Source organism: Candida metapsilosis (genome assembly GCF_017655625.1).
Source record: "Candida metapsilosis strain BP57 chromosome Unknown scaffold9, whole genome shotgun sequence".
Taxonomy (NCBI): domain Eukaryota; kingdom Fungi; phylum Ascomycota; class Pichiomycetes; order Serinales; family Debaryomycetaceae; genus Lodderomyces; species Lodderomyces metapsilosis.
The window spans coordinates 22,079-49,300 of NW_027138167.1; the positions used below are offsets into that span (position 1 = coordinate 22,079).

At 40.8% G+C, this 27,222-nt stretch overlaps 13 protein-coding genes across 13 annotated transcripts; 7 read left to right on the forward strand and 6 right to left on the reverse strand. All coding sequences in view use genetic code 12, as the record gives it.

The window, feature by feature from the left end:
- Positions 1-110: 110 nt before the first annotated feature.
- ECM7 (Ecm7p) lies at positions 111-1,139 on the forward strand (the record flags this gene model as incomplete). The annotated part of the gene is made up of 1 exon (XM_067694852.1): positions 111-1,139. The coding sequence occupies one exon, from the start codon at positions 111-113 to the stop codon at positions 1,137-1,139; it is 1,029 nt and encodes a 342-aa protein (XP_067545804.1).
- A 57-nt stretch (positions 1,140-1,196) lies between these two features.
- Positions 1,197-2,357, forward strand: CNS1 (HSP70/90 family co-chaperone; the record flags this gene model as incomplete). Its single annotated transcript, XM_067694853.1, has 1 exon — positions 1,197-2,357. The coding sequence occupies one exon, from the start codon at positions 1,197-1,199 to the stop codon at positions 2,355-2,357; it is 1,161 nt and encodes a 386-aa protein (XP_067545805.1).
- An 8-nt stretch (positions 2,358-2,365) lies between these two features.
- On the reverse strand, positions 2,366-3,931 carry I9W82_005654 (uncharacterized protein; the record flags this gene model as incomplete). Its single annotated transcript, XM_067694854.1, has 1 exon — positions 2,366-3,931. The coding sequence occupies one exon, from the start codon at positions 3,929-3,931 to the stop codon at positions 2,366-2,368; it is 1,566 nt and encodes a 521-aa protein (XP_067545806.1).
- A 107-nt stretch (positions 3,932-4,038) lies between these two features.
- On the forward strand, positions 4,039-4,926 carry I9W82_005655 (uncharacterized protein; the record flags this gene model as incomplete). The annotated part of the gene is made up of 2 exons (XM_067694855.1): positions 4,039-4,134; positions 4,513-4,926. 2 exons carry the CDS (start codon positions 4,039-4,041, stop codon positions 4,924-4,926), a joined length of 510 nt encoding a protein of 169 aa, XP_067545807.1.
- Positions 4,927-4,960: 34 nt separating this feature from the next.
- Positions 4,961-6,857, forward strand: CIS2 (gamma-glutamyltransferase; the record flags this gene model as incomplete). Its single annotated transcript, XM_067694856.1, has 2 exons — positions 4,961-5,035; positions 5,091-6,857. The coding sequence occupies 2 exons, from the start codon at positions 4,961-4,963 to the stop codon at positions 6,855-6,857; spliced, it is 1,842 nt and encodes a 613-aa protein (XP_067545808.1).
- Positions 6,858-7,293: 436 nt separating this feature from the next.
- On the forward strand, positions 7,294-9,243 carry CTN1 (carnitine O-acetyltransferase; the record flags this gene model as incomplete). Its single annotated transcript, XM_067694857.1, has 1 exon — positions 7,294-9,243. The coding sequence occupies one exon, from the start codon at positions 7,294-7,296 to the stop codon at positions 9,241-9,243; it is 1,950 nt and encodes a 649-aa protein (XP_067545809.1).
- A 37-nt stretch (positions 9,244-9,280) lies between these two features.
- On the reverse strand, positions 9,281-12,667 carry MSB1 (Msb1p; the record flags this gene model as incomplete). The annotated part of the gene is made up of 1 exon (XM_067694858.1): positions 9,281-12,667. The coding sequence occupies one exon, from the start codon at positions 12,665-12,667 to the stop codon at positions 9,281-9,283; it is 3,387 nt and encodes a 1,128-aa protein (XP_067545810.1).
- Positions 12,668-12,999: 332 nt separating this feature from the next.
- Positions 13,000-14,771, reverse strand: SKO1 (Sko1p; the record flags this gene model as incomplete). Its single annotated transcript, XM_067694859.1, has 2 exons — positions 13,000-14,691; positions 14,760-14,771. The coding sequence occupies 2 exons, from the start codon at positions 14,769-14,771 to the stop codon at positions 13,000-13,002; spliced, it is 1,704 nt and encodes a 567-aa protein (XP_067545811.1).
- A 424-nt stretch (positions 14,772-15,195) lies between these two features.
- On the reverse strand, positions 15,196-17,213 carry MNS1 (mannosyl-oligosaccharide 1,2-alpha-mannosidase; the record flags this gene model as incomplete). Its single annotated transcript, XM_067694861.1, has 2 exons — positions 15,196-16,964; positions 17,207-17,213. 2 exons carry the CDS (start codon positions 17,211-17,213, stop codon positions 15,196-15,198), a joined length of 1,776 nt encoding a protein of 591 aa, XP_067545812.1.
- A 1,018-nt stretch (positions 17,214-18,231) lies between these two features.
- Positions 18,232-21,297, forward strand: WAR1 (War1p; the record flags this gene model as incomplete). The annotated part of the gene is made up of 1 exon (XM_067694862.1): positions 18,232-21,297. One exon carries the CDS (start codon positions 18,232-18,234, stop codon positions 21,295-21,297), a length of 3,066 nt encoding a protein of 1,021 aa, XP_067545813.1.
- A 72-nt stretch (positions 21,298-21,369) lies between these two features.
- I9W82_005662 (uncharacterized protein) lies at positions 21,370-21,915 on the forward strand (the record flags this gene model as incomplete). Its single annotated transcript, XM_067694863.1, has 1 exon — positions 21,370-21,915. The coding sequence occupies one exon, from the start codon at positions 21,370-21,372 to the stop codon at positions 21,913-21,915; it is 546 nt and encodes a 181-aa protein (XP_067545814.1).
- A 21-nt stretch (positions 21,916-21,936) lies between these two features.
- Positions 21,937-23,679, reverse strand: STR2 (cystathionine gamma-synthase; the record flags this gene model as incomplete). The annotated part of the gene is made up of 1 exon (XM_067694864.1): positions 21,937-23,679. The coding sequence occupies one exon, from the start codon at positions 23,677-23,679 to the stop codon at positions 21,937-21,939; it is 1,743 nt and encodes a 580-aa protein (XP_067545815.1).
- Positions 23,680-23,822: 143 nt separating this feature from the next.
- HMG1 (hydroxymethylglutaryl-CoA reductase (NADPH)) lies at positions 23,823-26,909 on the reverse strand (the record flags this gene model as incomplete). Its single annotated transcript, XM_067694865.1, has 1 exon — positions 23,823-26,909. One exon carries the CDS (start codon positions 26,907-26,909, stop codon positions 23,823-23,825), a length of 3,087 nt encoding a protein of 1,028 aa, XP_067545816.1.
- Between the last annotated feature and the right edge of the window lie 313 nt (positions 26,910-27,222).

Below are 27,222 nucleotides of genomic sequence, written 5' to 3' on the forward strand. Positions count from 1 at the left end.
CGGGTGGGAAACCCTTTATTTTGCTTTACACGCGCACTAAGCCTTCAATAAAAAAAAAAAAAAAAGAGGAATTGCGCTCAGAAACATCTTCTTGTCACTTTGCCCAACAAATGCTACTACGGAGACCCTTTATAAAGCTTACCCTGTCAATATCCACCCTCTCCAAAGAAGAGAAGGCTCTTTTTAGCTTGCGGTTGATAAGTTCATGTACTGCGATCGTGATGATATCGATCATGTTGATAGGTCCAATAATTGTCAAATCTTTCTACATCACGAGGGTAAATTGTTCCCACTTGGACGTGTCACGGGGGCTTTACAACTCTTTAAAAAGTTCCGTTGGTGCTGCTCCATCCGTTTTAGGTGTTGGTTCTGGTGATTATGTCCCCATGGGAACCAGTTTGACAAGCAGTGACATCCAACTTCTCGCAGACTACGCAGAACAGCTGGTTGGTCTGTCTCCACAATACTGCTTGACCTCGCTCTGGCATTTTTGCGCTGGAAACTACGACACATATTTGGCAAATGGTACTGATGGTGTACAAATTGTTCAAATCAGAAACAATCGGATGACTTGCATGGATAACAAAGGAATAGCTTTTGACTATCGTACACAACTTTTGGCCGTAGGGCTTGAGAGTATTCTAGCTTACGCTTATCAAACGCGTCTAGTTAAAGACGGGACATATGAGCGACACATTGACGAGAGAGAGAACAGATTCAAAATGGCAATCAACGCAATGATATTCACAGTTTGCGTGCAGGTTGTGATATTATTTGCATTGTTGGTTATTTACTCCAATCGGGGACCAACAAAGGACCTCAGTCGCATCCCGAATATTGTATTGCACGTTATTTCAATATTATCTGTGATGGGATTTTGCAGTTCCATTATCGAGCTGGCTATGATAACCAACTTGATCCAGCTCACTAAAAGCGAGGTAAAATCTGGTTTAGGGGATTTCGGTGTTAGTTTTACTTCAGGGCCTGCGTGGATGACTTTCATGTGGCTTTCGTCGGCGTTCTGCATTCTTTCAATGGCAAGCTGGGCTTTACCAATGTGGTGTGCTAACCCTCCCGACGAAAACAGGCACAATTTAGATGAATCTCTTTTGATAAACTTAGATAGACATGTAGATTAGAGAATTATAAACTGTAATCTAGAAAAAAAAAAAAAAAAATTGTTCACCTCATCGGCAATGGTTCAAATAGAGATCCCGAAAGGTGAAAATTACGGAGCAGAATGGGAAAGAAGAAAGTACGTTCCAAAGGATGGTGAACCTGAGTTACCACCACAGATAGCCCAATTTGCCAACAAGGGAGCCGATGAGGTAATGCAAGAACTCAATCGTTTACCATTTTTCATGACCAAATTGGATGAAACTGATGGAGAAGGAGGAGAGAACGTCGAGCTAGAAGCATTAAAGTCATTGGCATATGAAGGAGATCCCGATGAGATTGCTACAAACTTCAAAAATCAAGGAAATGATTGTTTCAAAGCGAAGCAATACAAGAATGCAGTGATTTATTACACCAAGGGATTGGAGGTTGATTGCGGAGTAGACGATTTGAACAAAGCGTTGTACTTGAACCGAGCTGCATGCAACCTTGAGCTACGGAATTACCGAAGATGCATCGAGGACTGTAAAAAGGTGCTATTAATTGATGCAAAGAATATAAAAGCATGTTTTCGTTCTGGAAAAGCGTTTTTGGCCGTCGGAAGACTCGATGAAGCCAAGCAAATTCTTGATTATGGTTTAACTTTTGGCGAGAATTTCGAATTGAAAAACTTACTCAATCAGGTTGAGAGGAAGATTCATGAAAATGAGGAGCTTGAATCAAAGAAGGAGCGTCAACAGAAAGAACAACAAATGAAACAGGAGATTCTAACCAATTCTATGAAGTTAAGACATATTGAAGTTGTAAAGTCTGTTGCCCCTCCTGAAATAATAAAAGAAGCAAAGATACGTCTCGAAGATCCAACTGATTACCAATCTCAATTGATCTTTCCCGCATTAATACTATACCCCACAATTGATGAGTTTGATTTTATTGCCGAGGTGAGTGAGCTAAGCACGCCTTTAGAGATACTAGAATTGGTACTCAATAGACCAAAGGAATGGTTTGACGACAAACACAAAGAATTTCATGTGAAAACGCTAGTGTGCTTTATGGAAACTACAAGTGGAGGTTTAGTAAAAATTGGCAAAAAGATAGAAATAAACCAAGCTTTGATGAAGGACAATCCTAAAGTACCTCTTTTTGATGATGCTTTGAAGTTGTTTGTGGTCCCTAAATCAGAGGCGGATAATTGGTCATCACAATGGAACAAAAAGGCCGCTCTACAAGCAAGGAAGTAAGGTATATATTATTTAAACCCCATGGACTTGGAATATTTAGAAATTTGATTTGTATCAGGTGTCGGCGCAGGAGATTGCGCAGCAACCACTTGTTTATTAAACACCTCCTGTAGGTTAACTCTGTCACTCTTTTGAAAGATCTTGAACGGATCAACTTTTTTCTTGCTTTTGGCAATCTTGTAAAGTTCAGGAGACCGGCCCCATGGTTGAAGCACTTTGGAGCTGGGGGATTGGTTATCATCGGATAACACATCAGGTAAGTTCTCTGGAGTATATTTGACAGGGGTCTGTGGAACGCTTTCATCAGGAAGAACTTTTGTTTCCACTTTTCGAAGGTTGAGAATGATTTTTTGTCTTGGAGCTTTAGTCTCACTGCGTTGCTCCATCATCGATTTCTTTACTGACCGTTGGACTGGCTGCACCTTTGTTTTCACCTTTGTAGTCTTTGGCTTGTCAAATGTTCTAGGGGTGCGCTGCAAAGTTGTGGTGAGAAATCTATTTTCAAGCTTCCTAGCATCCGGCTTCTTTTTCTTTGCCGCACTAGAGACCGTAGGCGCAGCAAGACGATCCAAATTGGGGCTTTTGAGTGGTGGTATTTCAAATTTTGCTGGTGAAGATTGGTTCAATGGTGGTTGTCGTAGCGGGCTTGAATTTGTAATTGGTGATCGAGCAATGGGCTGCTTATCGTTTGATTTCTTTGGAGACAATTTCCTGTACTCTCCGATCTTCTCCCATAAGCTATGCTCGTGCTCAATAGGCATTGCTTCTGGGCTGGGGGCTTTCAAGGGACTGGATACGAGCGGTGCTGATGGGATCACAACAGCTTCCAGTCTCAAAGGCAGCTTAGCAAGCTTTGGTATAGGGGAACTCTTTTTCACTGGCAGTCTTCTAGGTGAGAATCTATTCTTGATTGATATGGTAGGAATGGGGCTCTTTCTTTCGCGGTTGATGGATTTGAGAACTATTGGGGTTCTTGCCGGTAGCGATACAAACTTTGAGCTGGACCTAGGCGTGTGCTTCAGGTTGGAAGTCAGTTCCTTCTCCAATACGTTTCGTTTAATCGCTGCACTAATTGCCTGGAATGAATCATCACTATCAGAAGAGCTATGAAGAGACCGCTTTGGAGTCACTGGGAATTTCGCTACCTGGTCTGAGTCTTCACGAGGATGTGATGGCAGTGTGTCTAATCGATTAAAAGATGTTATGTGTATAGACTCCTTTTGATGGGCTTTTTGGCCATCATTTCCCTCCTTGATCAAATCCGGAATCTTCATAGTAATCTCTCTTGATTTTGGTGACGGTAGGACGTTAGCATTGGCTTTAGAAACAAGTTGTGGCAATACCTTCTCCAAATCATTCTCTAGCAAATCGCCGATATCTTCCACTCCCTCCAACACTCTCTTCATCCATGTTTCTAGTTTGTTTGCATCGTTCCTCACATGCAAATAATGGCCCTCAATACTCGACGACGCTATCTTAAATTGCTCACTGAGTTCACGTAGGATATACTTTGAGGATCCAGGTACAGCATCACTATGGATCCTATTAGTGGCATCAATAGCCCACTTAAACATATCATCAACTTTCCTTAGAAGTTGCTTCAAACAACAAAATATTCTCAAAAGGAAAAAAAAAAAAGCAAAACAAATGCGGGAGCTGAGACGACTTCCTTCACCCCGCAATGAATGACAATCTATTCAAAAGGGATCCCCAAGACGATCCATTTTTAAACTGCTCCATATTCGATGGAGCATCAACTACAAACTTTATCTTCCTGGTTCTAATATCGATTGGGATACTTATCAGTTACCTTCCGCAGTACAAAAGGATTTACGACAAGAGGACATCCGAGGGGCTTTCAACAGAGTTTCTATTACTTGGATCAAGTTCGTCTTTATTCACACTTACAAACATCATTTTGGTAAGCTCAAGAGCAAGACAGTGCTGTTATAATGGTGCACTAAACACTTTCAATTGCATCAGCTCCCAACTCAATCTATTTCAAATTTCCATTCAGTGTGTATGTGCTATATTGATATTGGTGTTTGTGCTTTTACTTACCAGGAATTCTATCAAACAAGACAAGCATGAGTACAAGCGGATCGTGAGGGTTGGCAAGATTGTTTTATTTCATGGGCTCTTATCAATTATTCAGATTATAATTGGTTACCTCACCACCACAACAGTGCTATTTTCAATTGCAAATGTTAATGGGTTGTTATCAGCTGCTTTGACTGTTGTCAAATATGTGCCGCAGATCTACACCACCTACACTTTGAAACACCCTGGAACATTGTCGATTGGTATGATGTGTATCCAAACCCCTGGTGGGTTTGTTTTTGCTGCCACGTTAATCTTCACCAAAGGTTCACATTGGAGCTCATGGGTTAGTTATTTAGTTGCTGCTTGCTTACAAGGGACCCTTTTGTCACTCTGTATTTACTACGAGTACATCGTGGGTAACAACACCGCCGAGGAGTTAGAGAGGGAGGAGGTGGAGAGAATCGAGGAAGAAAATAGGCAAGCAACAGATGCCTCTGAAGAAAATAGATTATTAGAGCAGCAGTAGACGTATAAGTTTAACTTATTTCAATTTCATTATTATGCGAAGAAAAAAAGTAGATAGCAAATCTTATCATAATGAAAGGCAATCCCAACAACAGCAACAAACGGACAAGGTATGGGTTGATTCTTCTTCCCGCTTTGATATTGATAACTCTCACTATTATAAAGCTACCAAGAAACTATGCATTGATCCCGGTAGATATATCTCGCGCAGACCCGTACCTCACCCTTCAACAAGCCACAGACGATCCACTACACGATAAAATTGGCCAGCCCGACTTACACCCTTCAAAGCAGCATTTGCATAAAGGAGGAAAGGCTATGGTTGCAAGCGATGTTCCCATATGCTCCAAGATGGGTAAAGAGATCTTGTTGAAAGGAGGTAATGCCGCTGACGCAGCTGTTACCGTTGCTTTGTGCATTGGATCCATAAATGCCCACAGTTCAGGAATTGGAGGAGGTGGCTTCATTCTAAGTAGAAACAATGAGGGTGTTATTAGCATAGATGCGAGGGAAATGGCACCGGCATTGGCGTCAAAGAATATGTTTGGAAATTCCTTTGTATTGAGCAAAATTGGCGGGCTTGCCATTGCAATCCCTGGTGAACTAAAGGGATTGGATGAACTTTACAGAAAGCATGGAAGTGGACGCCTTTCATGGAAGCAGCTATTTGAGCCAGTTATCGACTTGAATGAAAGAGGATGGAAATGTTCAAAAGTCTTTGAAACGGTGGTGGCAAAGGAGGACGAGTTGGTGTTATCGCGGGCACCTGTTTTGAAAAAGATGTGGGATTTTATATTCACAGAGGATGGAGGTCTTGTCAAGGAGGGTGATTTAATCAAGCGAAAAAATTACGCCAACACGTTGAGGATGATTGCTAGTAATGGTAGTAGTGATATATTTTACGACCCCGAGGGTCCAATTGTTCCGTCGCTAGTTGATACCATTGCTAGATGGGGAGGAATAATTACTCCCCAGGACTTTGCAGACTATAAAGTCAATGTAGAAGAGCCCTTGACTTCATCAATCAACAACCACACCCTTTACACTAGTAATGGAATTTCATCAGGCATTTCCCTTATTGCTGGTTTAAACTTCTTCCATGCTGTGTACAATGTCTCTGATGACGCTGTTTTGTTTAACCACAAGTTGATTGAAAGCTTTAAATGGTCTAGCTCGGTTCGAACTCGCTTGGGTGATGTCTCACACAGGAAAAAAGTGATTGAAAAGTACACTGACGAGAAATGGATCAGCGAGGTTCTTTCACTTGGAAAATACTCAGAAAACGCAACATTTCCATGGGACAACTATGATCCAAAGTACGACATGGTTGATCCTCAAGGTACATCACACTTTTCAATTGTCGATGAAGATGACAATTCAGTTGCCATGACTACAACTGTAAACTTACTTTTCGGGTCAATGATTTACGACAAGAACACAGGAATCGTTCTTAATGACGAAATGGATGACTTCAGCCAACCAAATGTCAGCAACGCATTCAATTTAACTCCTTCGATATACAATTTTGTTCAACCAGGGAAAAGACCACTAAGTTCCACCGCACCAACCATCATAACTTACAACAACAAAAGTGACTTGGTGATTGGTGCCGCCGGTGGGAGCAGAATCACTAATACCATTCTTCAAGCTATAGTAAGAATATACTACAGGGACACTGGACTACTCGAAACTATAGCGTACCCTAGAATGCACCATCAGTTAATCCCCGAAGATGTCATGAGTGAAAACTTGACGGCATTTGCAGAAGAATACAAAGGATATGATGTTATAAAGCAGTTGCAAAAGAAGAAACATACATTCTTGGAGACTGGAGCCTTGACGGCAATGAATGGTATTAAAAGGTTAGCAGATGGGACATTACAAGGAGTCAGTGACTATTGGAGGAAACGGGGTGAAGCTGACGGGTATTAAATAGACTTTAATTAGATCGAAAAGTTCCGTATATCCATTTCACAAAATAACAAAGTGAATTTGAGCAGCAGATGAAAACACGTGCCCCACAGTAGAATCTTCTTATTTTCACAGCTTTGCGCAATAAATCTTCTGTATTCACCAACAAAGTTGAGAAGATTTGATTGGTTGATATTGCTTATCTAAAAATGATGCAATTGCCTCTCAAATTGCACAAACTCAATACTCCGAGATTTGCGCTACCGAGGCACCCCACAAAAAAACAAAAATCAGCCAATAAAACCATTTAACCGAGTTACGAAAAAACCCACAAAGACTATCACATTAAAAACATTGGCTTATTTAAACAATTCAATATTCGCCTTCACTTGAAAGGAGAAAGCTACTTTCTATAACTATCTTTCCACCTAGCCATTTTTCCCCAATAGAGCTCAACATGTCCACCTTTCAATATCAAGATCAGTTGAAGAAATTACCCATCCCAGGGTTAGAAGATACTTGTATGAGATACTTGAGGATTATGGAACCATTACAAACAAGAAAAGAGCATGCTAGAACCAAAGCTGCTGTTGAACTGTTCCTCAAGGGTAACGACAAGAATGCATCTCAATCTATCGGTCATTATCTTGACGACTGTTTACGTAAATTTGGCGAGGATCAACCAAGTTATATTGAACAGTTCTGGTATGATGCTTATTTGAGCTATGACTCTCCAGTGGTGTTGAATGTCAATCCATTTTTCCTTTTAGAAGATGATCCTTTTACCCAAAATGAAACCACCTCGGCCAATCCTCAAATTAAAAGAGCTGCAACTCTTACATTGTCCTCTCTCAAGTTTATTCAAGCTTTGAAAAAGGAAACCTTGAGTGTTGACAAGTTGAAGAATGGTAAACCATTGTGCATGTACCAATATTCTAAATTATTTGGCGCTTCAAGAATCCCTACTGACGATGGGTGTATGATGCAAACGGACCCAAACTCGAACCACATAGTTGTCATGTCAAAATCCCAATTCTACTGGTTTGACGTGCTTGACTCCAAAAACAACATCATCTTGAGTGAATCAGAGTTGAATATTAATTTCAGCTCAATCATCCACGACTCGTTATCCACCGCTAGTACTGATGTGGCCAAGTCTTCATTTGGTGTTTTGACTACTGAGAATAGAAAGTTATGGTCCAATGTAAGAAACAACTTGATTGAGACTAATAAAGTCAATAAAGAAGTGTTGTCTATTATCGATTCAGCATTATTTATTGTGTGTCTTGATGACATTGAATTAGAAGACTTGTCTGAATTGGCACAAAACATGTTGGGTGGATTATCCATTTTAGATAAAGGTATCCAAGTGGGAACTTGTACAAACAGATGGTTTGACAAGTTGCAAATTATTATCACCAAAAATGGGAAAGCCGGTATCAACTTTGAACATACAGGTGTTGATGGACACACGGTTTTGCGGTATGTCTCAGACATCTACACCGATTCGATCTTGTCATTTGCCCAAACTATCAACAAGAATGCACCTTCATTGTGGAAAGATGCAACCTTTAACCAAACTCAATCTTCCTACGCCGATGAACATTTGATTACAATCCCAAGGAAATTGGAATGGGACTTGACACCAGACTTGTCACTTGCGTTACGTTTTGGTGAGACAAGATTATCCGATTTACTTAACCAAAATGAAATCAAACATTTGGAGTTTAGATTGTATGGATCAAGTCAAATAAAGAGCATGAGATTCAGTCCTGATGCATTTGTTCAAATGGCTTTCCAAGCTACATATTATGCCTTGTATGGAAAAGTTGAATGTACCTATGAACCAGCAATGACCAAACATTTCTTCCACGGAAGAACCGAGGCAGTCAGAACTGTTTCTGAAGAATCAAACAATTTTGTTCACACCTATTTTGATCACAATGCCACAAACAAGGAGAAATTAGCCAAACTTAGTGATGCTTGTAAAGCCCACTCAATGCAAACTAGGTTAGCTTCAAACGGAGAAGGGGTCGATCGTCATCTATACGCCTTGTACTGTTTATGGGCAAGACTTTTGAAACAATATCAACAAGGTGTCTTGAACGATACGTATGGGGGTGCCATTCCCGAGTTTATAAGCTCAGTTCCACCTATATTTTCCGATGCTGGTTGGAACAAATTAAACGATGCTATCTTATCAACGTCAAATTGTGGTAATCCTGCGTTGCGTCTTTTCGGATTTGGACCTGTGTCTGCCAGTGGATTTGGAATTGGTTACATTATTAGAGATGACTCAATATCATTCTGCGTCGCCTCAAAGCACCGTCAAACTAAACGTTTTCTCGCAACTTTGTTTTGCTATTTGAATGATATTGAGAGTATGCATAGAGAACAAGATGCTTGATGTTATTAATCTATTTTATTTATTTGTATTTTTTAGTCTATATTCCATAGTTACCATCAATCAATGCGTGTCGTAAATTGGCCTTATTAGCAACTTTGTTTTTGTTGTGTTTTACCCCCACTGGGACCATGTTTATTGAAGCAGGTTGCTTCATGGGTTGATGACCAGGACCACCGGCTGGAGGAGGATGACGCCAACCAGGAGGAGCAGGCTGCATGGGATGTTGCTGATTAGGGGCCAGGTGCAACTGTGGCTGATATCCACTTGGAGGATGCAGATACATTGGTTGCGTGAGGTAAGCTTGAGACGATTGTGGAGACGATTGTGGAGGCATTTGGGAGTGCACGGGTTGTTGGGACACGGGCTGTTGATACACCGGTTGTTGGTACCCTGGCTGTTGGTACCCTGGCTGTTGATACACCGGTTGTTGGTACCCTGGCTGTTGATACATGGGTTGCTGCTGATACGTTGGTTGGTGCATTGGCTGGTGCATTGGCTGGTGCATTGGTTTTTGCATTGGATTTTGCATCGGCCGTGGCATTGGCTGCTGCACTTGGTGTTGCATTGGCGACTGCATGGGCGGATGCTTTGGTATCGACAGGTGACTTGCATTAGAACCTCCCGATGATCTGCTAGATTCATAATGCTGCCATTGATGTCCATTGCTTCCCCAACCCCGACTCTGTGGCATTGGAGACAGCCGTGCCAGATGCAGGGAGGGTTCCGGCGAAGTGTGCTTCTGATACTCCACGGTTGGTCTATGCATGTGTGCTGTTTCCCTTACACCACTTGCGTCATCATGAGAATGCACTTCACCGTTACTTTGAGCTAGAGGCGCACTGTTATGCTCATTGGCCGGAGAGTGAACAGCCACTGGTAAAGGTTTAGCATGCTTAGGAGGACTTCTTGCTGGCTCGAGTGAAGGGTTCATTTGTTGAGGACGATACTCTTCCTTAACTGGTGCTATAGGTGCTTCCTGTTGATACATTTCTGGTTTTATCTTCTCTTCCTTAACTGGTGCTGTAGGTGCATCCTGTTCATATGGTTCTGTTTTCATCCTCTCTTCCTCAATCGGAGCAACAGGTGCTATCTGATCATACGCTCCCGGTTGCATCTGTTGTGACTGCACCGGAATGAAATTATCCACAACATTTGCATCTCTTGGTTTGTTAACAGGTACTGGCAATGGCTTATTTTTAATATCCACAGCAGGAGTATCAACATTATCCACGAATGCGTCCTTGCTTGGAAGTAGTGGGGTTAGACGAGGTTGTGGCAGGCCGGATGTGTCGCTCAAGCTTGGCGGAGCTAAGGAATCCCACGAGCCCATATCAAGAGGAGGTAGTTCAAGTGGCAAGATAGGGCCAGAAAAGCCAGCAGCTTGGGCGGCCGCGAGCTGGACTGCTTCGGCTTGCTTTCTTAGCTTCTTCTCCATCTTTTTTTTCTTTTTGTCCTCCTCACCGGAGTCAATCAACATACTCTTGACTTTGTAAGCCGGGGAGTCTGGATCAACTTGCTTACTAGTGTTCTCTAGTGAATGCACATCCTTACGTGCGAATCCTTCTGAGGTATTTTCTACCGGCTCTTTTTGCTCTACAGCGGTCTCAAACAGTCCAGGCATTGCAACAACTGGAGAGTTTGTCGAATGACGATTTGCCGAAAGCTCACCCTCAAAATCAGGTGGAGCTTTTCGAGTTGGAGTTGCACTTTTACCACCAGAATACATATCGCCCACCGTAACTTTTGTAAATCTTGATGACACATCACTCACGTCGTCTTTAAGACTACCTTGCTCTTGACGCATTAACTCTCCCGCATCCACTGAGTTGGGGTAAACAATGTCTTCGTCACCAAACAGTTGCTCAAATCTCTCATAAACGTCAATGAGTTCCTGTGGCAAGACAGGCTCTGGTGATGTATCTTGATGATTCTCAATGACAGTTGACGGTACTTCTAACCGCACCGGAGGCGGGGGCAACAGCTTTTCCTCGATTGGATCTATATTTTTACCCGGTATTGGAGGTAAAGGTGAAGTTTCATCCTTCTTACGCACAGTATCCTTCAGCAAAAGTTTACGTTCACGAGAATACTCTTGATCGTCCATTGTTTTTTCAGTCACAACTATCCATTTTTGGAAACCCAAAACATCCACCTCAACAACTATGGATCTGCCAAATGTTTGCTTCACTTGTGGTGGTTGATCACTGGCAAGGGACGACAACCAAGCCCAAATGTAGTAGTCTTGGATTGATACATCCTTAACATTCACTCGAGTGATTAAAGGCACATTTTTTTTTGAAAGTTTTGCACTTATCGTTGGGACTGCCCAACCGGGCTTTAAGTTGAAACTATTCTCAATTTGATCCTCAGTGATTCGGTCAATAATCCTCCTCGACTCCTCAGTAAATGCAGCCACAATCTCACTCGTACTCTTTTTTTCAAACACATTTCTCAATATAGTATAGTTTTCTTTGGAAAACATGTCCTTTTTATCAAACGTCAAGCTTTGTCGTACCTTGCTTATCAAGTCATATGCACTGGCGGACGGTTTCGTAGTGGTTACACACACGCAGGGTATAGTGATACTCTTTGAGCTTTCACGCTCAGAAGATGGTGGGTATTGAGATGTAACAAGTAGACTTTGCAAAGTCTTTGGCAACTTTAGCGTTTCAGCATTATTTTCAGGCAACATTGCTCGCAAGAACGCCAACACCAAATGAAACATCGCGTCGGTTGTCTTTTTCCAGTTGTTGATACCTTCAGGAAAATCGTACTCTTTTGTAGCACTATCATCAGAGAAGACAGACGTGTTGAAACTTTTTTGTGGATTAAATGCCCAAAGACCGGCCATTTTGCTAATTTTTCTTCCACTAAGGTTGTTATAAGGGGCATTCGATGTAATACTCAAAATCAAATCAAGAAAGTCGTAAACTATGGACGCATGGGCCGGTGAAGATAGGCATTTGGGCATGATCGTTAAAAAGGCATTCTTGGGGTAATTTCGCTTAGCCTCAGTCGCCCTAAACTCACGATAGACCTCGTATCCAATGATTTCACTATTCGGCAACCGAGCCCAAAAGTACTTGAGACAACAAATTAGAGTAAATTCGTCAGTTACCAGGCATATCTGCTTGCATTTCGTAACATCCTGAAGTATTTCTCCGCCTGGTGCTAGCTGTAGTAGCAATCCATTCAACTTGGAATCTTTAATTTTTGAACGGAAAGGTAGAAAGATATGAGGTGTCTTTGTTCCTCTTTTCTTTAACTCCTGTGTTATCAAGTGTAGAATCGATTTCAAATTCTTCCTCGTGAATTGGTTTTGATGGATGATTCCGGAGTCTGTGGTGGTGTCCCTTTTACTGAGAGGCTCTGGGGGTAGGCTTGGTAGCTCGAGATCTCGAAATTTCCCATTTTGTATTACCATAGTATGCTATGATCATCAACTGTGTTGCAGCTTGTGGGTTCATAGGTTTTAAATTGGGCAATACTTTTCTGATCTAAGAATAAACAAGGTAGCGTTTGAACTAATTTTTTATTTTTTATTTTTTATTTTTTATTTTTTTTTTCTTACAGTGAGAAAGGGTGTATGTGCCTTAGTTAAATGATGACTTTAACGGATTCGCGTTCTATTGTTACAAAATCGTGGCTTATAACACAAAAAAGACCAGTGGATACCAGAAAACATTGAATTTTTAAAACAGAGTGTAGAAGGAAGTATAAAATCTAGTTACGTGATTAGAGATGATCCACAGGTTCTTAATGGAGTGTGGTTGGAATAGTTGATGGCATTGAGCTTATGTGCTCTTCAGCTTCCACTGTATTTTCTGTTAGATGCTCTGCTTCTTGAATTATGCTTGACAAGTTTTCAGCTCCACCAAACGTTTGAGCCAAGGTTGGACAATCCTTGTGGGAAATCAATATGTTTTTCATCTTTTCTAGCTGGGCTCGAAGTTGAGTAACCTGTGCACTTGTTTGTCTATAGCCTTTGGAATAAAAAGCCAACTCATCCTCCATTTTCTGCATTAGCTGCTTCTTTCTTTGTCTACATTTGGATGCAGCAACTCTGTTCCTTTCGAGAAAGTTTTTCCGTTTTTCTTCATCATTGGTAGAACTTTTTCTTTTACCATTCACTGGCTTGGTTTCACTATCCTTTGCCTCATCGGAATCATGATTTTCTTTATCGCCATTCAAGTTTTCCTTTTCTAGCTCTTGTTTTACCTTCACAGTTTCTTTCTTAGGCTTTGTTGCACGAGGCTTCTTAACTCCTGCAGTCCTTCCTTTCTTCTTTTTTGGTGGCTCCGACGACTTTTCCGTCAGCTCATTAGCCAATGATGGGTTATTTGAGTTGGGTAGTGCACCATTTTCCACAGTTGATACAGCCTCCAGTGATTGATGTTGCGACAGGTTAAGAGAAGCTAGATGCGATGACAGATGCGATTGCTGGAGGGCCACAGAATCAATATGAGTAGAAAGTGGATGCAGATGGTCTGGTTGTGGTGGTAGTTGTTCTTGCAGGGCAAGGGGTACCACTGGCTGCTGAAGGAATTTTTGATTTTCAGGTAAAACTGATGGGGGTACTAGAGCTAGTTGCTGATTATTCACTGGTGGTGATGCTCCTGTCGGTGGAAGCTGCTGTGGTAGGGGCTGTGATTGTTCTCCCGCAGGTTGAGGAGGTTGTACTTGTCCTTGTTGTGGTTGCGGTTGCGGCTGTGGTTGCGGTTGCGCTTGCAACTGTTGTTGCGACGGTGTCGATTGTGAGTGTTGCATTTGCGAAGGGCCAGGATTGTGGACCCCACTATGAGACATGCCCATCAACATATTGCTATTACCCGAAGGGATACCCAATAAACTAGATAGTCCAGGAGTTATAGGCCCATTAAGGAGTCCACCAGGAGTCGACAACCCATTTCCCACCTGTCCTCCAAAACCAAAAGGAAATCCTCCTGGGGTTAATCCAGATCTCAAGTTTGATTCATTAGGTGTCAATCCAGTCTTTCTAGATGCAAACTGATTGAAATTTTGTTGGTTTGGATGAAACTGCCCATTTTGTTGAGGTAACGAATTTGGGTTGTTGTTATTCGACGCACTCAATAAACTATTCCATAAATTGGTAGTTGGTGTACCGGGATTCGACGTAGGTTCCAACGGGGGCAACCTCCTTCCACCAGGAGTAAACAACGGTGGCGTAATTCCTGGTAATTTTGTTGGATGATGGTTTTGCAAAGGTAGATGCTGATGCTGTTGTTGTGTAGCATTTGGCACATCTTGAGGGTCTTGTACGCCTGGGAATGCAGTACTGGCTTTGTTGTTGGAATAAGCTGAGCTATTTCCAACAGTGTCTATCTCGGAACTAGACTCATTGCGTGATTGATGGCCTGCTGTACTCAAGGATAATGAAGAATCTTTTGTAGCGAACGATCTTTCGAAAGGATTGGGCTCTAGATCAAACTTTGATCTCGACTGTTTGAAATGTTAGTATTCTATAACGTAGAAGATAATGTAGCATAGATACATACATCTCCGGACATGATTCACCGTATAAGTAGGGAAATCCGTTAGCTCTGCTTTGTAATCCGAAAACAAATCGGAAATGAAAATCAATAACAAAGACAAATAAAACTGAAATTGGTTGAACTTTGACTTGTATTGCGGGGGAGAGATTCTTTCAAGTCGAACAAAGAAATCGACTTTTAGAGCTGACGCGTATTCGAGGGATGTAATCGTAATCCTTTCTTATTGGAATTGTTTTGGTTTCAAATTTGTGAAAGTTTCTTGTACGAAGTGTCTCTTGGTAAGCAAAGCAAAAAAAAAAAAAAAAAAGAAAAAAAGAAGAGAGAGAGAGGAAATGCGAAAGAGGGTGTGTCGGATGACGTAAGAAAATGGCTTATTTGTTACATTTGCCTCAGTGTCGTTACAAAACATATTTGGACACTGAAATTTTTGCGACACTATTTACTCCATTTCCTTGACAAACTCATTCAACTTCTTCTTGTTTTCCTCTTTATCCCCCTTAGCTAACTTGGGGTTCTCCTTTAATGCATTTTCGACTTCTTTTTCAATGGAGTCATCAACTGGTTGTGCTTGGGGAACCTTTGGTTTAGATCCCGCGGCTACTGCTGGGTTTTCTCTTATTTGCGGTTTCACCGAGTCGTCAATTTTTCTTCTCCATCCTGTCTTTAGATGATCATTGGTGTGGAATTTAGGAAAAGGATGGGCTTCTGTGTTGAAAACATATTCTGTCAATGGGATTTTATTCTCATCATCAAATAGCAAGTACAAGTATTTCAAAGTTTCAGCAAACCAAAAACTTTCGGTGTTGTCCTTGAATTTTGGAGAGCCGTTTGAATTCAAGCTAGTCACATCATTTAGAGACGTAAAACAGATTTCGCCATGCTTATTAACCACCTTGGTGTATTTGATAAAGTTTTGGAAGATCTCGTAACCCCATTTACGATACTTGTCGTCTCCTGTCAATCTGTACAAATAAAAAAGCGACTCAACAGTTTCAGGTCTTTGTAAGTTATGTCTATCCATTGGTTTTATTTTGAAATCTTGATCCTTTGTAGAGTCCTCATTGAATACAACGATTTCTGGTGACAAACCAGTAGGGAAAACATCGTGATACATTTTGTAACAAGTGTAGGTTAATTCTTCACCAAGTTTGAAATCCAGAGCTCTGACCTCATTCCACCATTTTTGCTTTTGAGCTTCTTCCAATGTCAAACCGTTGGTTGCACCCACTGCTAACAAACCACCATAAAAGCAAACTAAATGATCCATTTTGGGTGAGAATGGGCCTCCAATTCCCTTATCCAATTCACCAATAAAAGTCAACTCACTAGGATAAGATTTGCCAACCAAATGTTTCTTGACACCTTCAACTGATTCACGATACAAGTCGTAATATACCAACTCTTCTTCACTGGTTTGCAAATATTGCTTCAAGAGGTATTCATAGTATGAATCACCTCTACTTCCCAACCTTATTAATTTACCTTGGTATTTACCAGTGTCAGGATTAACATAGATTGGCACCAAGCCATCTTGAGGTTTATTTGCTTCAAGTACTTGCATAACCTTTTCTGACTTTTCCCACCAATCCACTTCACCTGTCAACTTAGCCAAATATCTCAACTCTAATTGAACAGTGGCCGCTTCAGCGGTGGAAGATGCACCAGCGTCCATATGATTCTTAATACCAACACCTGTTTTCAAGTTGACTGAAGAGTATGGGATTCCTGTTGGACTGTCATAAGCACCGTGTAAAGAATTGGCCAAACCAACTGCCTTATCAAGATAAACATCGTCATTACCACTTAAATGGAATGCCGAGAGTAAACCTCCCAACATTCTTATGGTAGTTTCAAAGTTGTTCACTTCATAGTCAAACTTGTAATCCAAGTCATCTCTGATCCATTTCTTAGCTCTTTCAACCTCTTCTTTGCAATCCATAATCATCAAAGTATCTATCGAGTCAACAATCATCCAACCTAAAGGTTGCTGACCCATATTCTTGCCCAGTTGTTTAATTGGATGGTATACATCATAACCCCAAGCATACTTTTCATAAGAATGCCAAGAGTCCAACATTGCTTGTCGAACTTCTAGCTGTGCAGTCTTCCATGATGGCGTTCCAGCATTAAATACTGAAAAAATCAGCGAAGAAGGGTCTGTTGACAGAAACAAATGATTTCTAGCTAGATAGTAGACAAAGTACAAGCCTAGTGAGTAAAGAAAGCCTTTTAACAACATTAGAACTTTCCTCTTTCGCTTGCTATGTGGTTGTTTTGGATGAAAGGGTGATTTATCTTTGTAATAGAGTGGGAGTGTTTTGGGCACTGGTTTGTCCTTGTATGATTGATTATTGCCTGTGGTAATGTTGTTGATACCGAAATTAAAAGACATCAAATTGTGATATATAATTGAACCTGTAGTATATGTGTATATCAATGGTTGGGTGCACAAGCCATTAATTCAGGAACAGATGGTGTTGTTGGCCTGATATTCAGTAACTTGACAGTGAGAGAAAAAAATATGGACCTAAAAGTTGCGCGCTACCGGAGCAAGTATAAAAGACAAAGTGTTGGAAAGGTGGCACTAGGGAAGAGTAACAAGAAGGCTATCTAAGAGGTAGCAACTTCTTAATAAGTATTAGCTACAGGGGCCCATCTTATTATAAGACCACACCGTACGTTTCCAGTGTGGTGCAAATTTTTTGTCACCGACTGACACATTGAACTGCATGTGGTTACCGTCTGTACTTAGGGCAATCACAGTGAATGCGGCAAGCTAGAGATATGTAAAGTATCGTCGTGGGGTCATATCTATGTATAAAAGGAGTGCAGCTTTGGTTTATGTTGTGTCGCGTTTAAGTGGCGACACTGTTGTGACAGCTTTTTCCTTTTTAGACACATTCTTTAGACGCATGGAACACCAGTGCCTTTCGTTCGTTTAGCAGGTCGCACAATCAAAATCCGTCATTTAATAGAATATTACACATTTTGTTTTTTGTTTATCTGGTTTATAGTTTATGACTAGTTAATACTGATACAGTAGCTAGCTGTTCTGGTTGATGGTTATTTCACAAAGCTTTAAGTTTTACTTTTTATTTATCCGCATTTCTATAGTGAGAGATTTAATTTAAAGTATCAACAACAAGAGAGAGAGAGTCAGTGACAGAGAGAGAGCAAAAAGTAAGAAAAAAAAAAATTTATTTTTCTTCTTTATTTAGCGGCTGTCCCGAAACAAATTCACAAACCGTTTGAAAGGCACAACAAATCCTTCAGCCTCACTACATCAAGCCTCGTCATAAATATTCCACATCATCATCATCATCACCAAATACAAATATACAACAAGCAATTCAAAACTCATTCAGCCCCTTCCCAGCCGTGTTCTTGTTATTTTAATCAATCAGTTTTTGGTTTTCTTTTCTAATTTTTTTTTTTTTCTTGTCTTTAATCACAAGCCAAATATATTTCCACCACAATGTCGGCTACAAGCAACGGCCAGATGTCGGTTAAGTATGCTTCGTCTTCACCACAATCATCCACCACGAATGTAGGGGCCAAATCCGAAATATCGCATATCGGAAACGATGCAGGATTGGATTCCCCACTTGACGGGTTTCAGCGTCACGGATCCGAGGATGACGATATTGACCAAGATCCCGACCTCAACTCAGATCTGTCTCGTCAGTCGAATAAAAGATCTAAAGTGACTAGACGCTCAATTGCATGCAAGAGCTGTCATGCCTTGAAGGTTAAATGCACCCCATCCGACCCACTGGATCCAGGCAAACCCTGTATTAGATGTCTCAATGCCAACAGAAAGTGTGAGATTGATCTCAATCAAACAAGAAAACGTAGAAAGAAATCAGAAATACTCGAGGCAAAGAGAAGGGAAGCTGAAGAGAAGGTGATATCTGAGGATGGAGAAACCAGTACCAATGAAGCGCTGCCAGCTAAAAACTCAGAAAAACCACGCAAGAAAACCACAAGGCAGCAATTCACCAAGCCCACTTCTCCAAGTACCCTGGTTGCATCTCAAAATCGGTCTCAAAATTCAACTGCTCCACCAATACCTAGCAACTTGAACCCCATCAACACTCAACTCCAAAACTCCTCCTCCCCTACAAAGTCGATAAATGACGGCACAAATAGCCAGCCTAATTCGTCTGTACCACCACAGATGCTGAAAGATGACGAGATTACTGCTTTGAGACAGAGAGTGCTTACATTAGAAACACAATTGAACCATAGGAATCATTTCCACAGAAGGACACTCACCGATATTCAAGCAGAATCCCCTTCAGAAATGTTTTCTCCCCCATTTGTATCAAAGTCTGACCTTGAACAGGAAATAACCACCTTGGCTGAATCCTCGTCAAAGTTGACTGATTTAACAAACGAACTTAATAACTTGGCGAATAGAAGGACGAGAATGTTGAAAAGCAATACACCACCAGATATTGTGTCCAAAGGGTTGCTAACTTTGCCTGAAGCAGACAGGAGATTACAATTATACAGAAGCAGAATCCTTTCGTTTTTACCATTTATAGACATTCCATCTGATGCTACTGCAGAAACCTTGAGAACCGAACAACCATTCTTGTTTAATGCAATAATGGCGGCTAGCAACATTGTCAATACAACACTGACAGAAACAGAGATTGATCATGCTTTACTTTTGGATAATGAAGCAGTTAGGTCCATTTGTGATGAAATAATGGTTGTGGGAAGAAAGACGGTGGAGTTGCTTAAGAGTATGCTTGTTTTGACTTTGTATTACAACTCACCAGAACTATTTCGTCAACGTCGATACCATTTGTTAAACAATATCTGTGTGTCGCTTTTACACGATTTAGGAATAGTGGCCAGACCTTCATACTCATTTGATAACAACGATGGCTCTTTGAAACAAAATCCAGAACAAAAGACTAGCCACGAGTATAAATCGCTAGTATTGATTATATACTTCAGTACCGTGAGTATTTGCTTAATTCTCAGAAGAGCAATATACATCAAGTGGACACCATATGTGGAAGAGTGCTGTGCTGAGCTTGAAAATACTCCAGAAGTCAAGTATCGAAAATTGGCCTTGTTTGCCAGGATAAACTGTGCTTTGGAGAAAATTCATCATATAATTCATTCACCAGAAATTGGCGATAAAAAGGCTTCAAGTTCCCAGTATATGATTCAAGAGTTGCAGCGTCAATTAACTGAACTAAGGAGAAAAGTCGATGATGATGATCACGTATTCTTGTCATACTTGTATTCAGTGGAGGCATACTTACATGAACCTAATTTGAGTTATGTTTTCAAGCCAGAAGAGACTCACTTAAGCCCAATCGCAGTTAAGGCCATTTCAAATTGTACCAACTCGTGTCTCGCAGCATTAAACGAATACAACAAGTTAACATCAGATCAGATTGCACAAATGCCATTGGCATTTAGTTCCAGAGTGATGTATACAGGTGGAATGTTGCTTCGGTTAAGGTTCCTAATCTTATCGCTTCCATCACATATTGAGAAAGACTTGGTTCCTCGTGATGCAGTTGTATGTATACAAAATGTCAGCAACTTGGTGGAGCAAGCACACAACCAGCACCCTACGAACCATTTATTGAAAAAGACAAGATTGGTGTTGCAATTGTTTATTCAAACGTATGCCACGCAAGTGAACGATTTGCTTCGCAAGAATGGAGAAACACCGCAAAATTTCAAACCGACACAGCGAGATGCAGTAGAGTTGAGACGAGTGGCGTCCAATTTTGAAGATTCGCGGGGTAGACTGACATTGATGAGAGATGAAGTGCACAGTGTTCCTTTAGACATTCTTTCTTATGCAGCTTCGTATCGACGTGAAGGAAATCCAGGTGAAAGGCCGAGAACCGTTTCTGAATCAAAGGATAAAGTCAGTGCGCACAACACGTTTCACCCACAGCCCATTGGATCACAAGTTCCTTTCACTTCCGCAGGTAATACACCAATAAACCCAATAACATCACCACCACCGTCTTCGATTCCTTTTCAACCACCTCAACCTCCTACCATTCAGCCATCGCAACAAATTCAACAGCAATCTCTTTTAAATCATTCCAATAATATCGATTCAAACTTGGGGGCTGTCGGGCCAGTGTCCACTTCATTAACTAACCCATTTGACCCAGCAGCACAACAACAACAACAACAACAACAACAACAACAACAACAACAACAACAACAACAACAACAACAACAACAACAACAACAACAACAACACACAGGACTCACGCCAGGGAACATTGACTATAGACAATTTAGACTACCCCTGCTCTCTGGTACTTCGAGTATGGACAGCCATCGTCTATTCAACAACAATGGTAACCATAACCACCCCCATGCTTTCAACCCCAATCTTGCCAACCCTGATCAGCTAGAGAATTCTTATCTGGTTTTGAATGACGAATTTTGGTCAAATTTGTTGAGTACGGACTCCGCTGATAGAATAAATTTTAGTAATAACAATACTAATTGGAATCCAATGAAGGATGAGGTGTTTTTTATGGAGTAAAGAGACAGTTTTGTATAATAATTTAGAGAGAAAATAATGCGCAATAAAAATATTTCTCTTATTGTAAAGACTATGACTCGAGAACATTTCACTGCCCTTGATGTTGTCCGTATAGTGGGCGGACTTTTATTCTTTAACGCTTTGTTATCGTACTGGTTTACTTCCAGCACAACTTGGGGGTACCATGGTAAATATATCGATTGGAGATTTTGGCACCACAAGATATTGGAGCCAGAGCTACATCTCAGTTTGAATGAATTATCTTCCTACACTGGTGAAAACAATGGACGTTTACTACTTGCAATAAATGGCAGTGTATATGACGTGTCGTCAAATAGAGCCGTCTATGGCCCCAAAGGGTCATATCATAGCTTAGTTGGCAAGGACGCCGCTCGAGTATTTGTCACCGGATGCTTTATGAAACCTGATGAGTATACTTACGATTTACGAGGATTAGATGAAAAGGAATGCCAAAAGGATATCAAAGGGTGGCAGCAATTCTTTCAAACCCACCGTGATTACTGGTACGTGGGAAAAGTTGAGTTGACGTTTGATTTTATCAATAAGGATCCACCAAGCCCGTGTGAGCACGTAAAATTTCCAGGTCACATTGGTTGAGTACATATTGAAATTATACAGCTATGAATCTAATGCCTTTTGAAACACTTCCAATAATTCCTTTGGATCTTCTAATCCAATACTAACTCTAATTAAATTTTTATCAACACCCCATTGAGCTATCTCATCCAACTCTTGATAATGTGCGAGGATCGCATAAGGACAGGCCAATGTAAAATTAGTACCTAGAGAAGGCCCCTTGTGAAGATCAACATTGTTGAAAAAGGAGACCGCATCGTTAGGATTGTGAAATAAGAACGACACCAAGCCTCCATAGCCACCATTTTCATTTTTGATTTCATCATAGTACTTCTTTGAAGGACCAATACTGGGATAGTAAACTTTGGATATTTTAGGACTAGCCAGAAGCAATTCAACAACCTTTTTTGTAGTTGCATCAATGATACGGACACGGTCAACAAAATCTCTTGAGTTACGTTCCAACCATAAAGCATCCTCGTCCCAAAACAAATCTTCATACTCTTTATCAAAAAATTGCTTCAATTTCAGATAATACCTCGAAGAAGGATTTAAAATAAGTGAGCCTGCTAACACGTTCGAATCTCCCGAAAACACTTTAGTCAATGATGAAGCAACCATATCAGCAAATGGCAAAACGTGAATATTTATAAAATTTCCCACAGTTTCATCAACAACAATGGCAAAGTCAAACTTATCTCCCAACTCCTTTATCTTTTTCAAATTGGGAGTTTTTAATAACGGATTTGAAGGACATTCGCAAAACAATGCCATAATCTTTAAACCTCCTTCCAACTCTTTTTCCAACTCAATCAAAGATTCGTCGTCTCCCATTCCCAAGAACTTAACACCCGGGCCAAACTTCTTTAAAATGCTCAATGTATCTGTATAGGGGAAGCCAAAACATACGGATATTCCTGGAGTTTCTGAAATATTCAACAATGCATAATGAGCAAAAAATATTGTTGCCATTCCTGACGGACACAAATACACATCCGATGGGGTCAAATGCTTACCTCTTCTCTGATGTTCAATATCTTCTACCTGATTATCTTTGTCAACTTTCCCGCATATTCTTCTTTTCAATGCACTTTTTGCTTCTTTGGCAAACTTGAAATCCAAAACACGTCCATATTTTTGTTCAATAAAGGTATTGAACTCCTTTTCAACTTCTTCATTTACTTGACTGTCAGAGCTACGGCCACTGGCGCGAGATGCAGTAATGGATGGCGACCTTGACTGAATCTTTTGCGCCTGCAACGCCTGTTTCCAATTACCCTTCAATCCATGAGTAGGTTTATCATTTTCAAACAATTCTTTTAAAACGTATTCCCCCATTCTTGAACTGATCACTTCACCAGAATGCTGCCAGTAATTCTTGGCCAACGGAAATAAAGCTTTTGGAAAAAACACCACACCTATAGTTGTTCCCACTTTGGTCAATCGCTCGTAATCATTAACTGGTTCACTTGTGCTCAATTGCAAAACTCTAATATGAGCATCACCATCAAACTTCTCTTTTATGAATTGACGACATCTCTTTGCAACTTTGTAGCTAGGAAACACAAGACATGCTTCACCCTCACGTCCATATTTTCCTTCTAGTTTTCGACACAATTTCTGAATAATTTGATGGATAAAGAATCTTGGGTACCCGGAGTTCATCTTACTAGTAACCCATTCTTCACCTTCTTCGTATCCAACTGTGGCTTCCCATGTAGGTAATGTTACAGAGACCGCATGAGGTACATTTGGTATAGGGACTCCAACTTCTTGTGAGGGCATTTTGGAGAAAGATATGAAGAGGACTGACGAGTTTTCCTTTTCTTTCTTTTTTTTTTTTCTGACTATGACTAAGAACCACACCTACAAAACCTCATTTGTGAATAAATGCAATAAAATAAAAACTTTATATCTACTATTTAGTATCAAGACTTTATACAAGTGACTGAACCCTCCTTCAACCTTTTCAAGTCTGATTCATTAACTTTTCCATTTGTACCTTTGGTTACTGTAGCAGGTGTGGCAGAGGTACTCGCTCTATTATGCTGCATGTGCGATTGAACCAAATGGCCAGCTGCAAGCGCCGAGCAAAGAGAAAGCTCAGCTGCCAATACTGCCGAAGCAACGATTTTAGCCAATTGTCTTGCATTGTCACCTGGATTAGTAGGATGTGGACCACGTACTCCCAACAAGTCCAACATTGCTCCTTGTGGTTCCAAAATTGTACCTCCACCAATTGTACCCACTTCAATAGATGGCATACTGACGGATATTTGCAAATCGCCTGTCTCTTTGTGCTTGTTCATCAATGTGATACAGTTGGAACTTTCGACATTCTGAGCAGGATCCTGACCACAAGCCAAAAACACAGCAGTAACCAAATTCGATGCATGTGCATTAAATCCTCCAACAGATCCGGCCATGGCTGAACCAACTAAATTCTTACTTACATTCAAGTCAACCAATGCATCAACATCTGACTTTAAAACTTTGGTGACAACATCAGCTGGTATAGTGGCTGCAGCTACAATTGATTTACCTCTACCTTCAAGCCAGTTAATTGCTGCTGGTTTCTTATCAGAACAGTAGTTTCCTGAAACCGAAATAATCTCCATATCGTCGTAGCCGCATTCTTCAACCATGTACTTCAAAGAATGCTCAACACCTTTCGATATCATATTCATTCCCATAGCATCACCAGTAGTGGTTCTGAAACGTATAAACAATAAGCAACCGGCCAAGGAAGTTTGAATGTGTTGCAAACGAGCAAATCTTGAGGTCGAGTTAAATGCCTTCTTTATCGTCTTCTGTCCTTCCTCAGAATCAATCCATAATTTAGCTGAACCGGCTCTTGAGAGTGTTGGGAATCGAACACATGGACCACGCGTCATACCATCTTTTGTTAATACTGTCTCTACACCACCACCAGCATTGATGGCTTTGCAACCACGCATAGTGGATGCAACAAGACACCCTTCTGTTGTAGCCATCGGAATATGGTATGGCTTACCATCAATAATCAATGGACCAGCTACACCAACAGGGAGCGGCATATAGCCAATCACATTCTCACAACATGCTCCAAATACTCTGTCGTAGTCGTAATGTACATAAGGCAAACGATCAGTTTCCAAAACAGGAGCATTGGCTAATTTGGCAATCGCTTTACGACGCACAACAACCGCTCTTTTATTACTTGCCAATTGTTTCTCCAAAGCGTATAAAGGAAGCTTACCTCCAACTACCAACGAAGTAACTTCTTCATTATTCAAGCTTTTGACGTTACCCTCTTTCAATACTTTAACACACTCCTCAAGTGACAACTGAGTGGTAGATTGAGCATCAGTACCTTCTTCCTTGTCAGTTTCCTCTTCAACATTAGCAGCAATTGGTTCAGGTGCAGATACACTCACTTTTGGACGAGACATTTCCTTATCAAGTAACTTGTAAGTGGCGCTCACTTGATATCTTGCAGCATTGAGGAAATAGATATTTGTAACCAAGGACACTCCAAAACAAAAGGCCAATACCTTGGACAATAATCTGTCTTGTATAGCAACACTTATCTTACTCAACACCATATAGATAAAATCCTCAACTTGGGCAGCAAATCCCGAGGGCATGTAAAATCTTGTAGGCAAGATTGTCAACACAGTTCCAAACTTTCCAATTGAAATTTCACTCGTCAACGATTCAGTCACAGCTGGTGATGCCCCCAAAATCGATCCAAATGTGCTAAAATCAATACCCGCATCGGAAGTATTGTACAACCACGAGCTTCCTAACCAAAACACATGGAATGCAACGAAACCCAAACTCATTGCAACTTTAAATGAAACAATCGAGTAATCTTTAGAGGAAAAGAAATTGGTTTCATTTGGGTACTCAATGGATGATGACTGCTCTGCAACTCTTTCAGCAACCAATGACGAAACTCCGTCTTCCTCTAAAGCGTCTCTCAAATCATCGGCTCTACGAGCTCTGTTTATTTCAATCTTTAATCCCAAAATTGCAGAATAAAATGTGTAAACCAAGATCAAATCAAATGCCAATATCAACGAAGCAAGGATGCAAAAGTTTCTCAATCCAGCAAGATGGTTTCCATATGCAGCACATGCAAGCATTGCTCCGATAACGACTACATGGTCGCGCAACATACTCACTGTATGTGATGAAACAGCTTTAGAAACAATGTCTGGGACATCGTCTGGAGATATAGTCGACGACTTCAGAATCAATCCTGCAATAGAAACCTTGTGCTTGAATCCAATAATCGCAACAAGGAAAGGAACACCTTCTGAAAGACTCAAAAATGATACCCTTGCTTGAAGAACCTTGTTTGAAACCACCAACGCAAATAAGAATGCAAATGTCGATGACACCACTGCTGAGAAAGCTAACCAAAATTTCGAACCAAGTTGTCTCATGTCATAAAACACTTTTAACAAAGTGTACCACATCGCCAAGTAAGCCACAAAGATCAATACAACATCAAATCTGTCTGCATTTTTGATCGATTCTTGCACCTTAAATATCAAGTACTTTAAGCTGTCATAAAATCTGGCGATTTTGTGATCATTCCTGACTTTCCACTGTATACCGTCGTTGTCAATTCTGCTGATATCCTGTAATGTGCTTTCCACTGTGCTTGAATCCACCAAAAGTGCTTGCTCATTCCCACTAATTACTATGGAGCCTGGTACTCTTGGAATCGAGTCGTGAAATCTTCTGAATCTTAATGGCACCAAAGTTAGGTGATTTGCACTCTGGTAATTTTCCATCTCGTCTGGCGACACAGGTATCCAGTCGTTCAACTTCAGTCCTGGTCCTGCAGCATGGTAATAGCTGAGTCCATTTTCGTTCGTTATCGAGGACAAGTCAGGAACGTAATCATCAATTACCGACAAGTAAGCAATTGATGCTAACAAAGCCGGTACAACTATGAAATGTATAGGTTTATGGGCCGCTGTCTTTGCCAAGTCTCCAGTGACCTGTTGTAGAAAATTAAGCATGGTCCTTGCCTTTTGTTCACACTTGTATAAGATACCTCTTCCCAACAAAATGAAGAACTTTTTTTTCTTTCTTTGGAAGGTGTATTTTTTATTTATATTTTTTTAATTTTTCACTGCGTAACGTGTCTTGTCGTTTAAGTGGTCTGGAATGGAAATTCTTTGTGGATGCAAGAAACTGATGCAGGTGTCTTTAGTTCTGTCTGAATGCCGAAGCCCGTGGTTGGTTTACCAGTGATCTTGGACTCTTTTGGCTCTCTATTGGGGAGGGGATTTTATTTTATGACGATGTTGTTACTCGTATAGGTCGATTAAA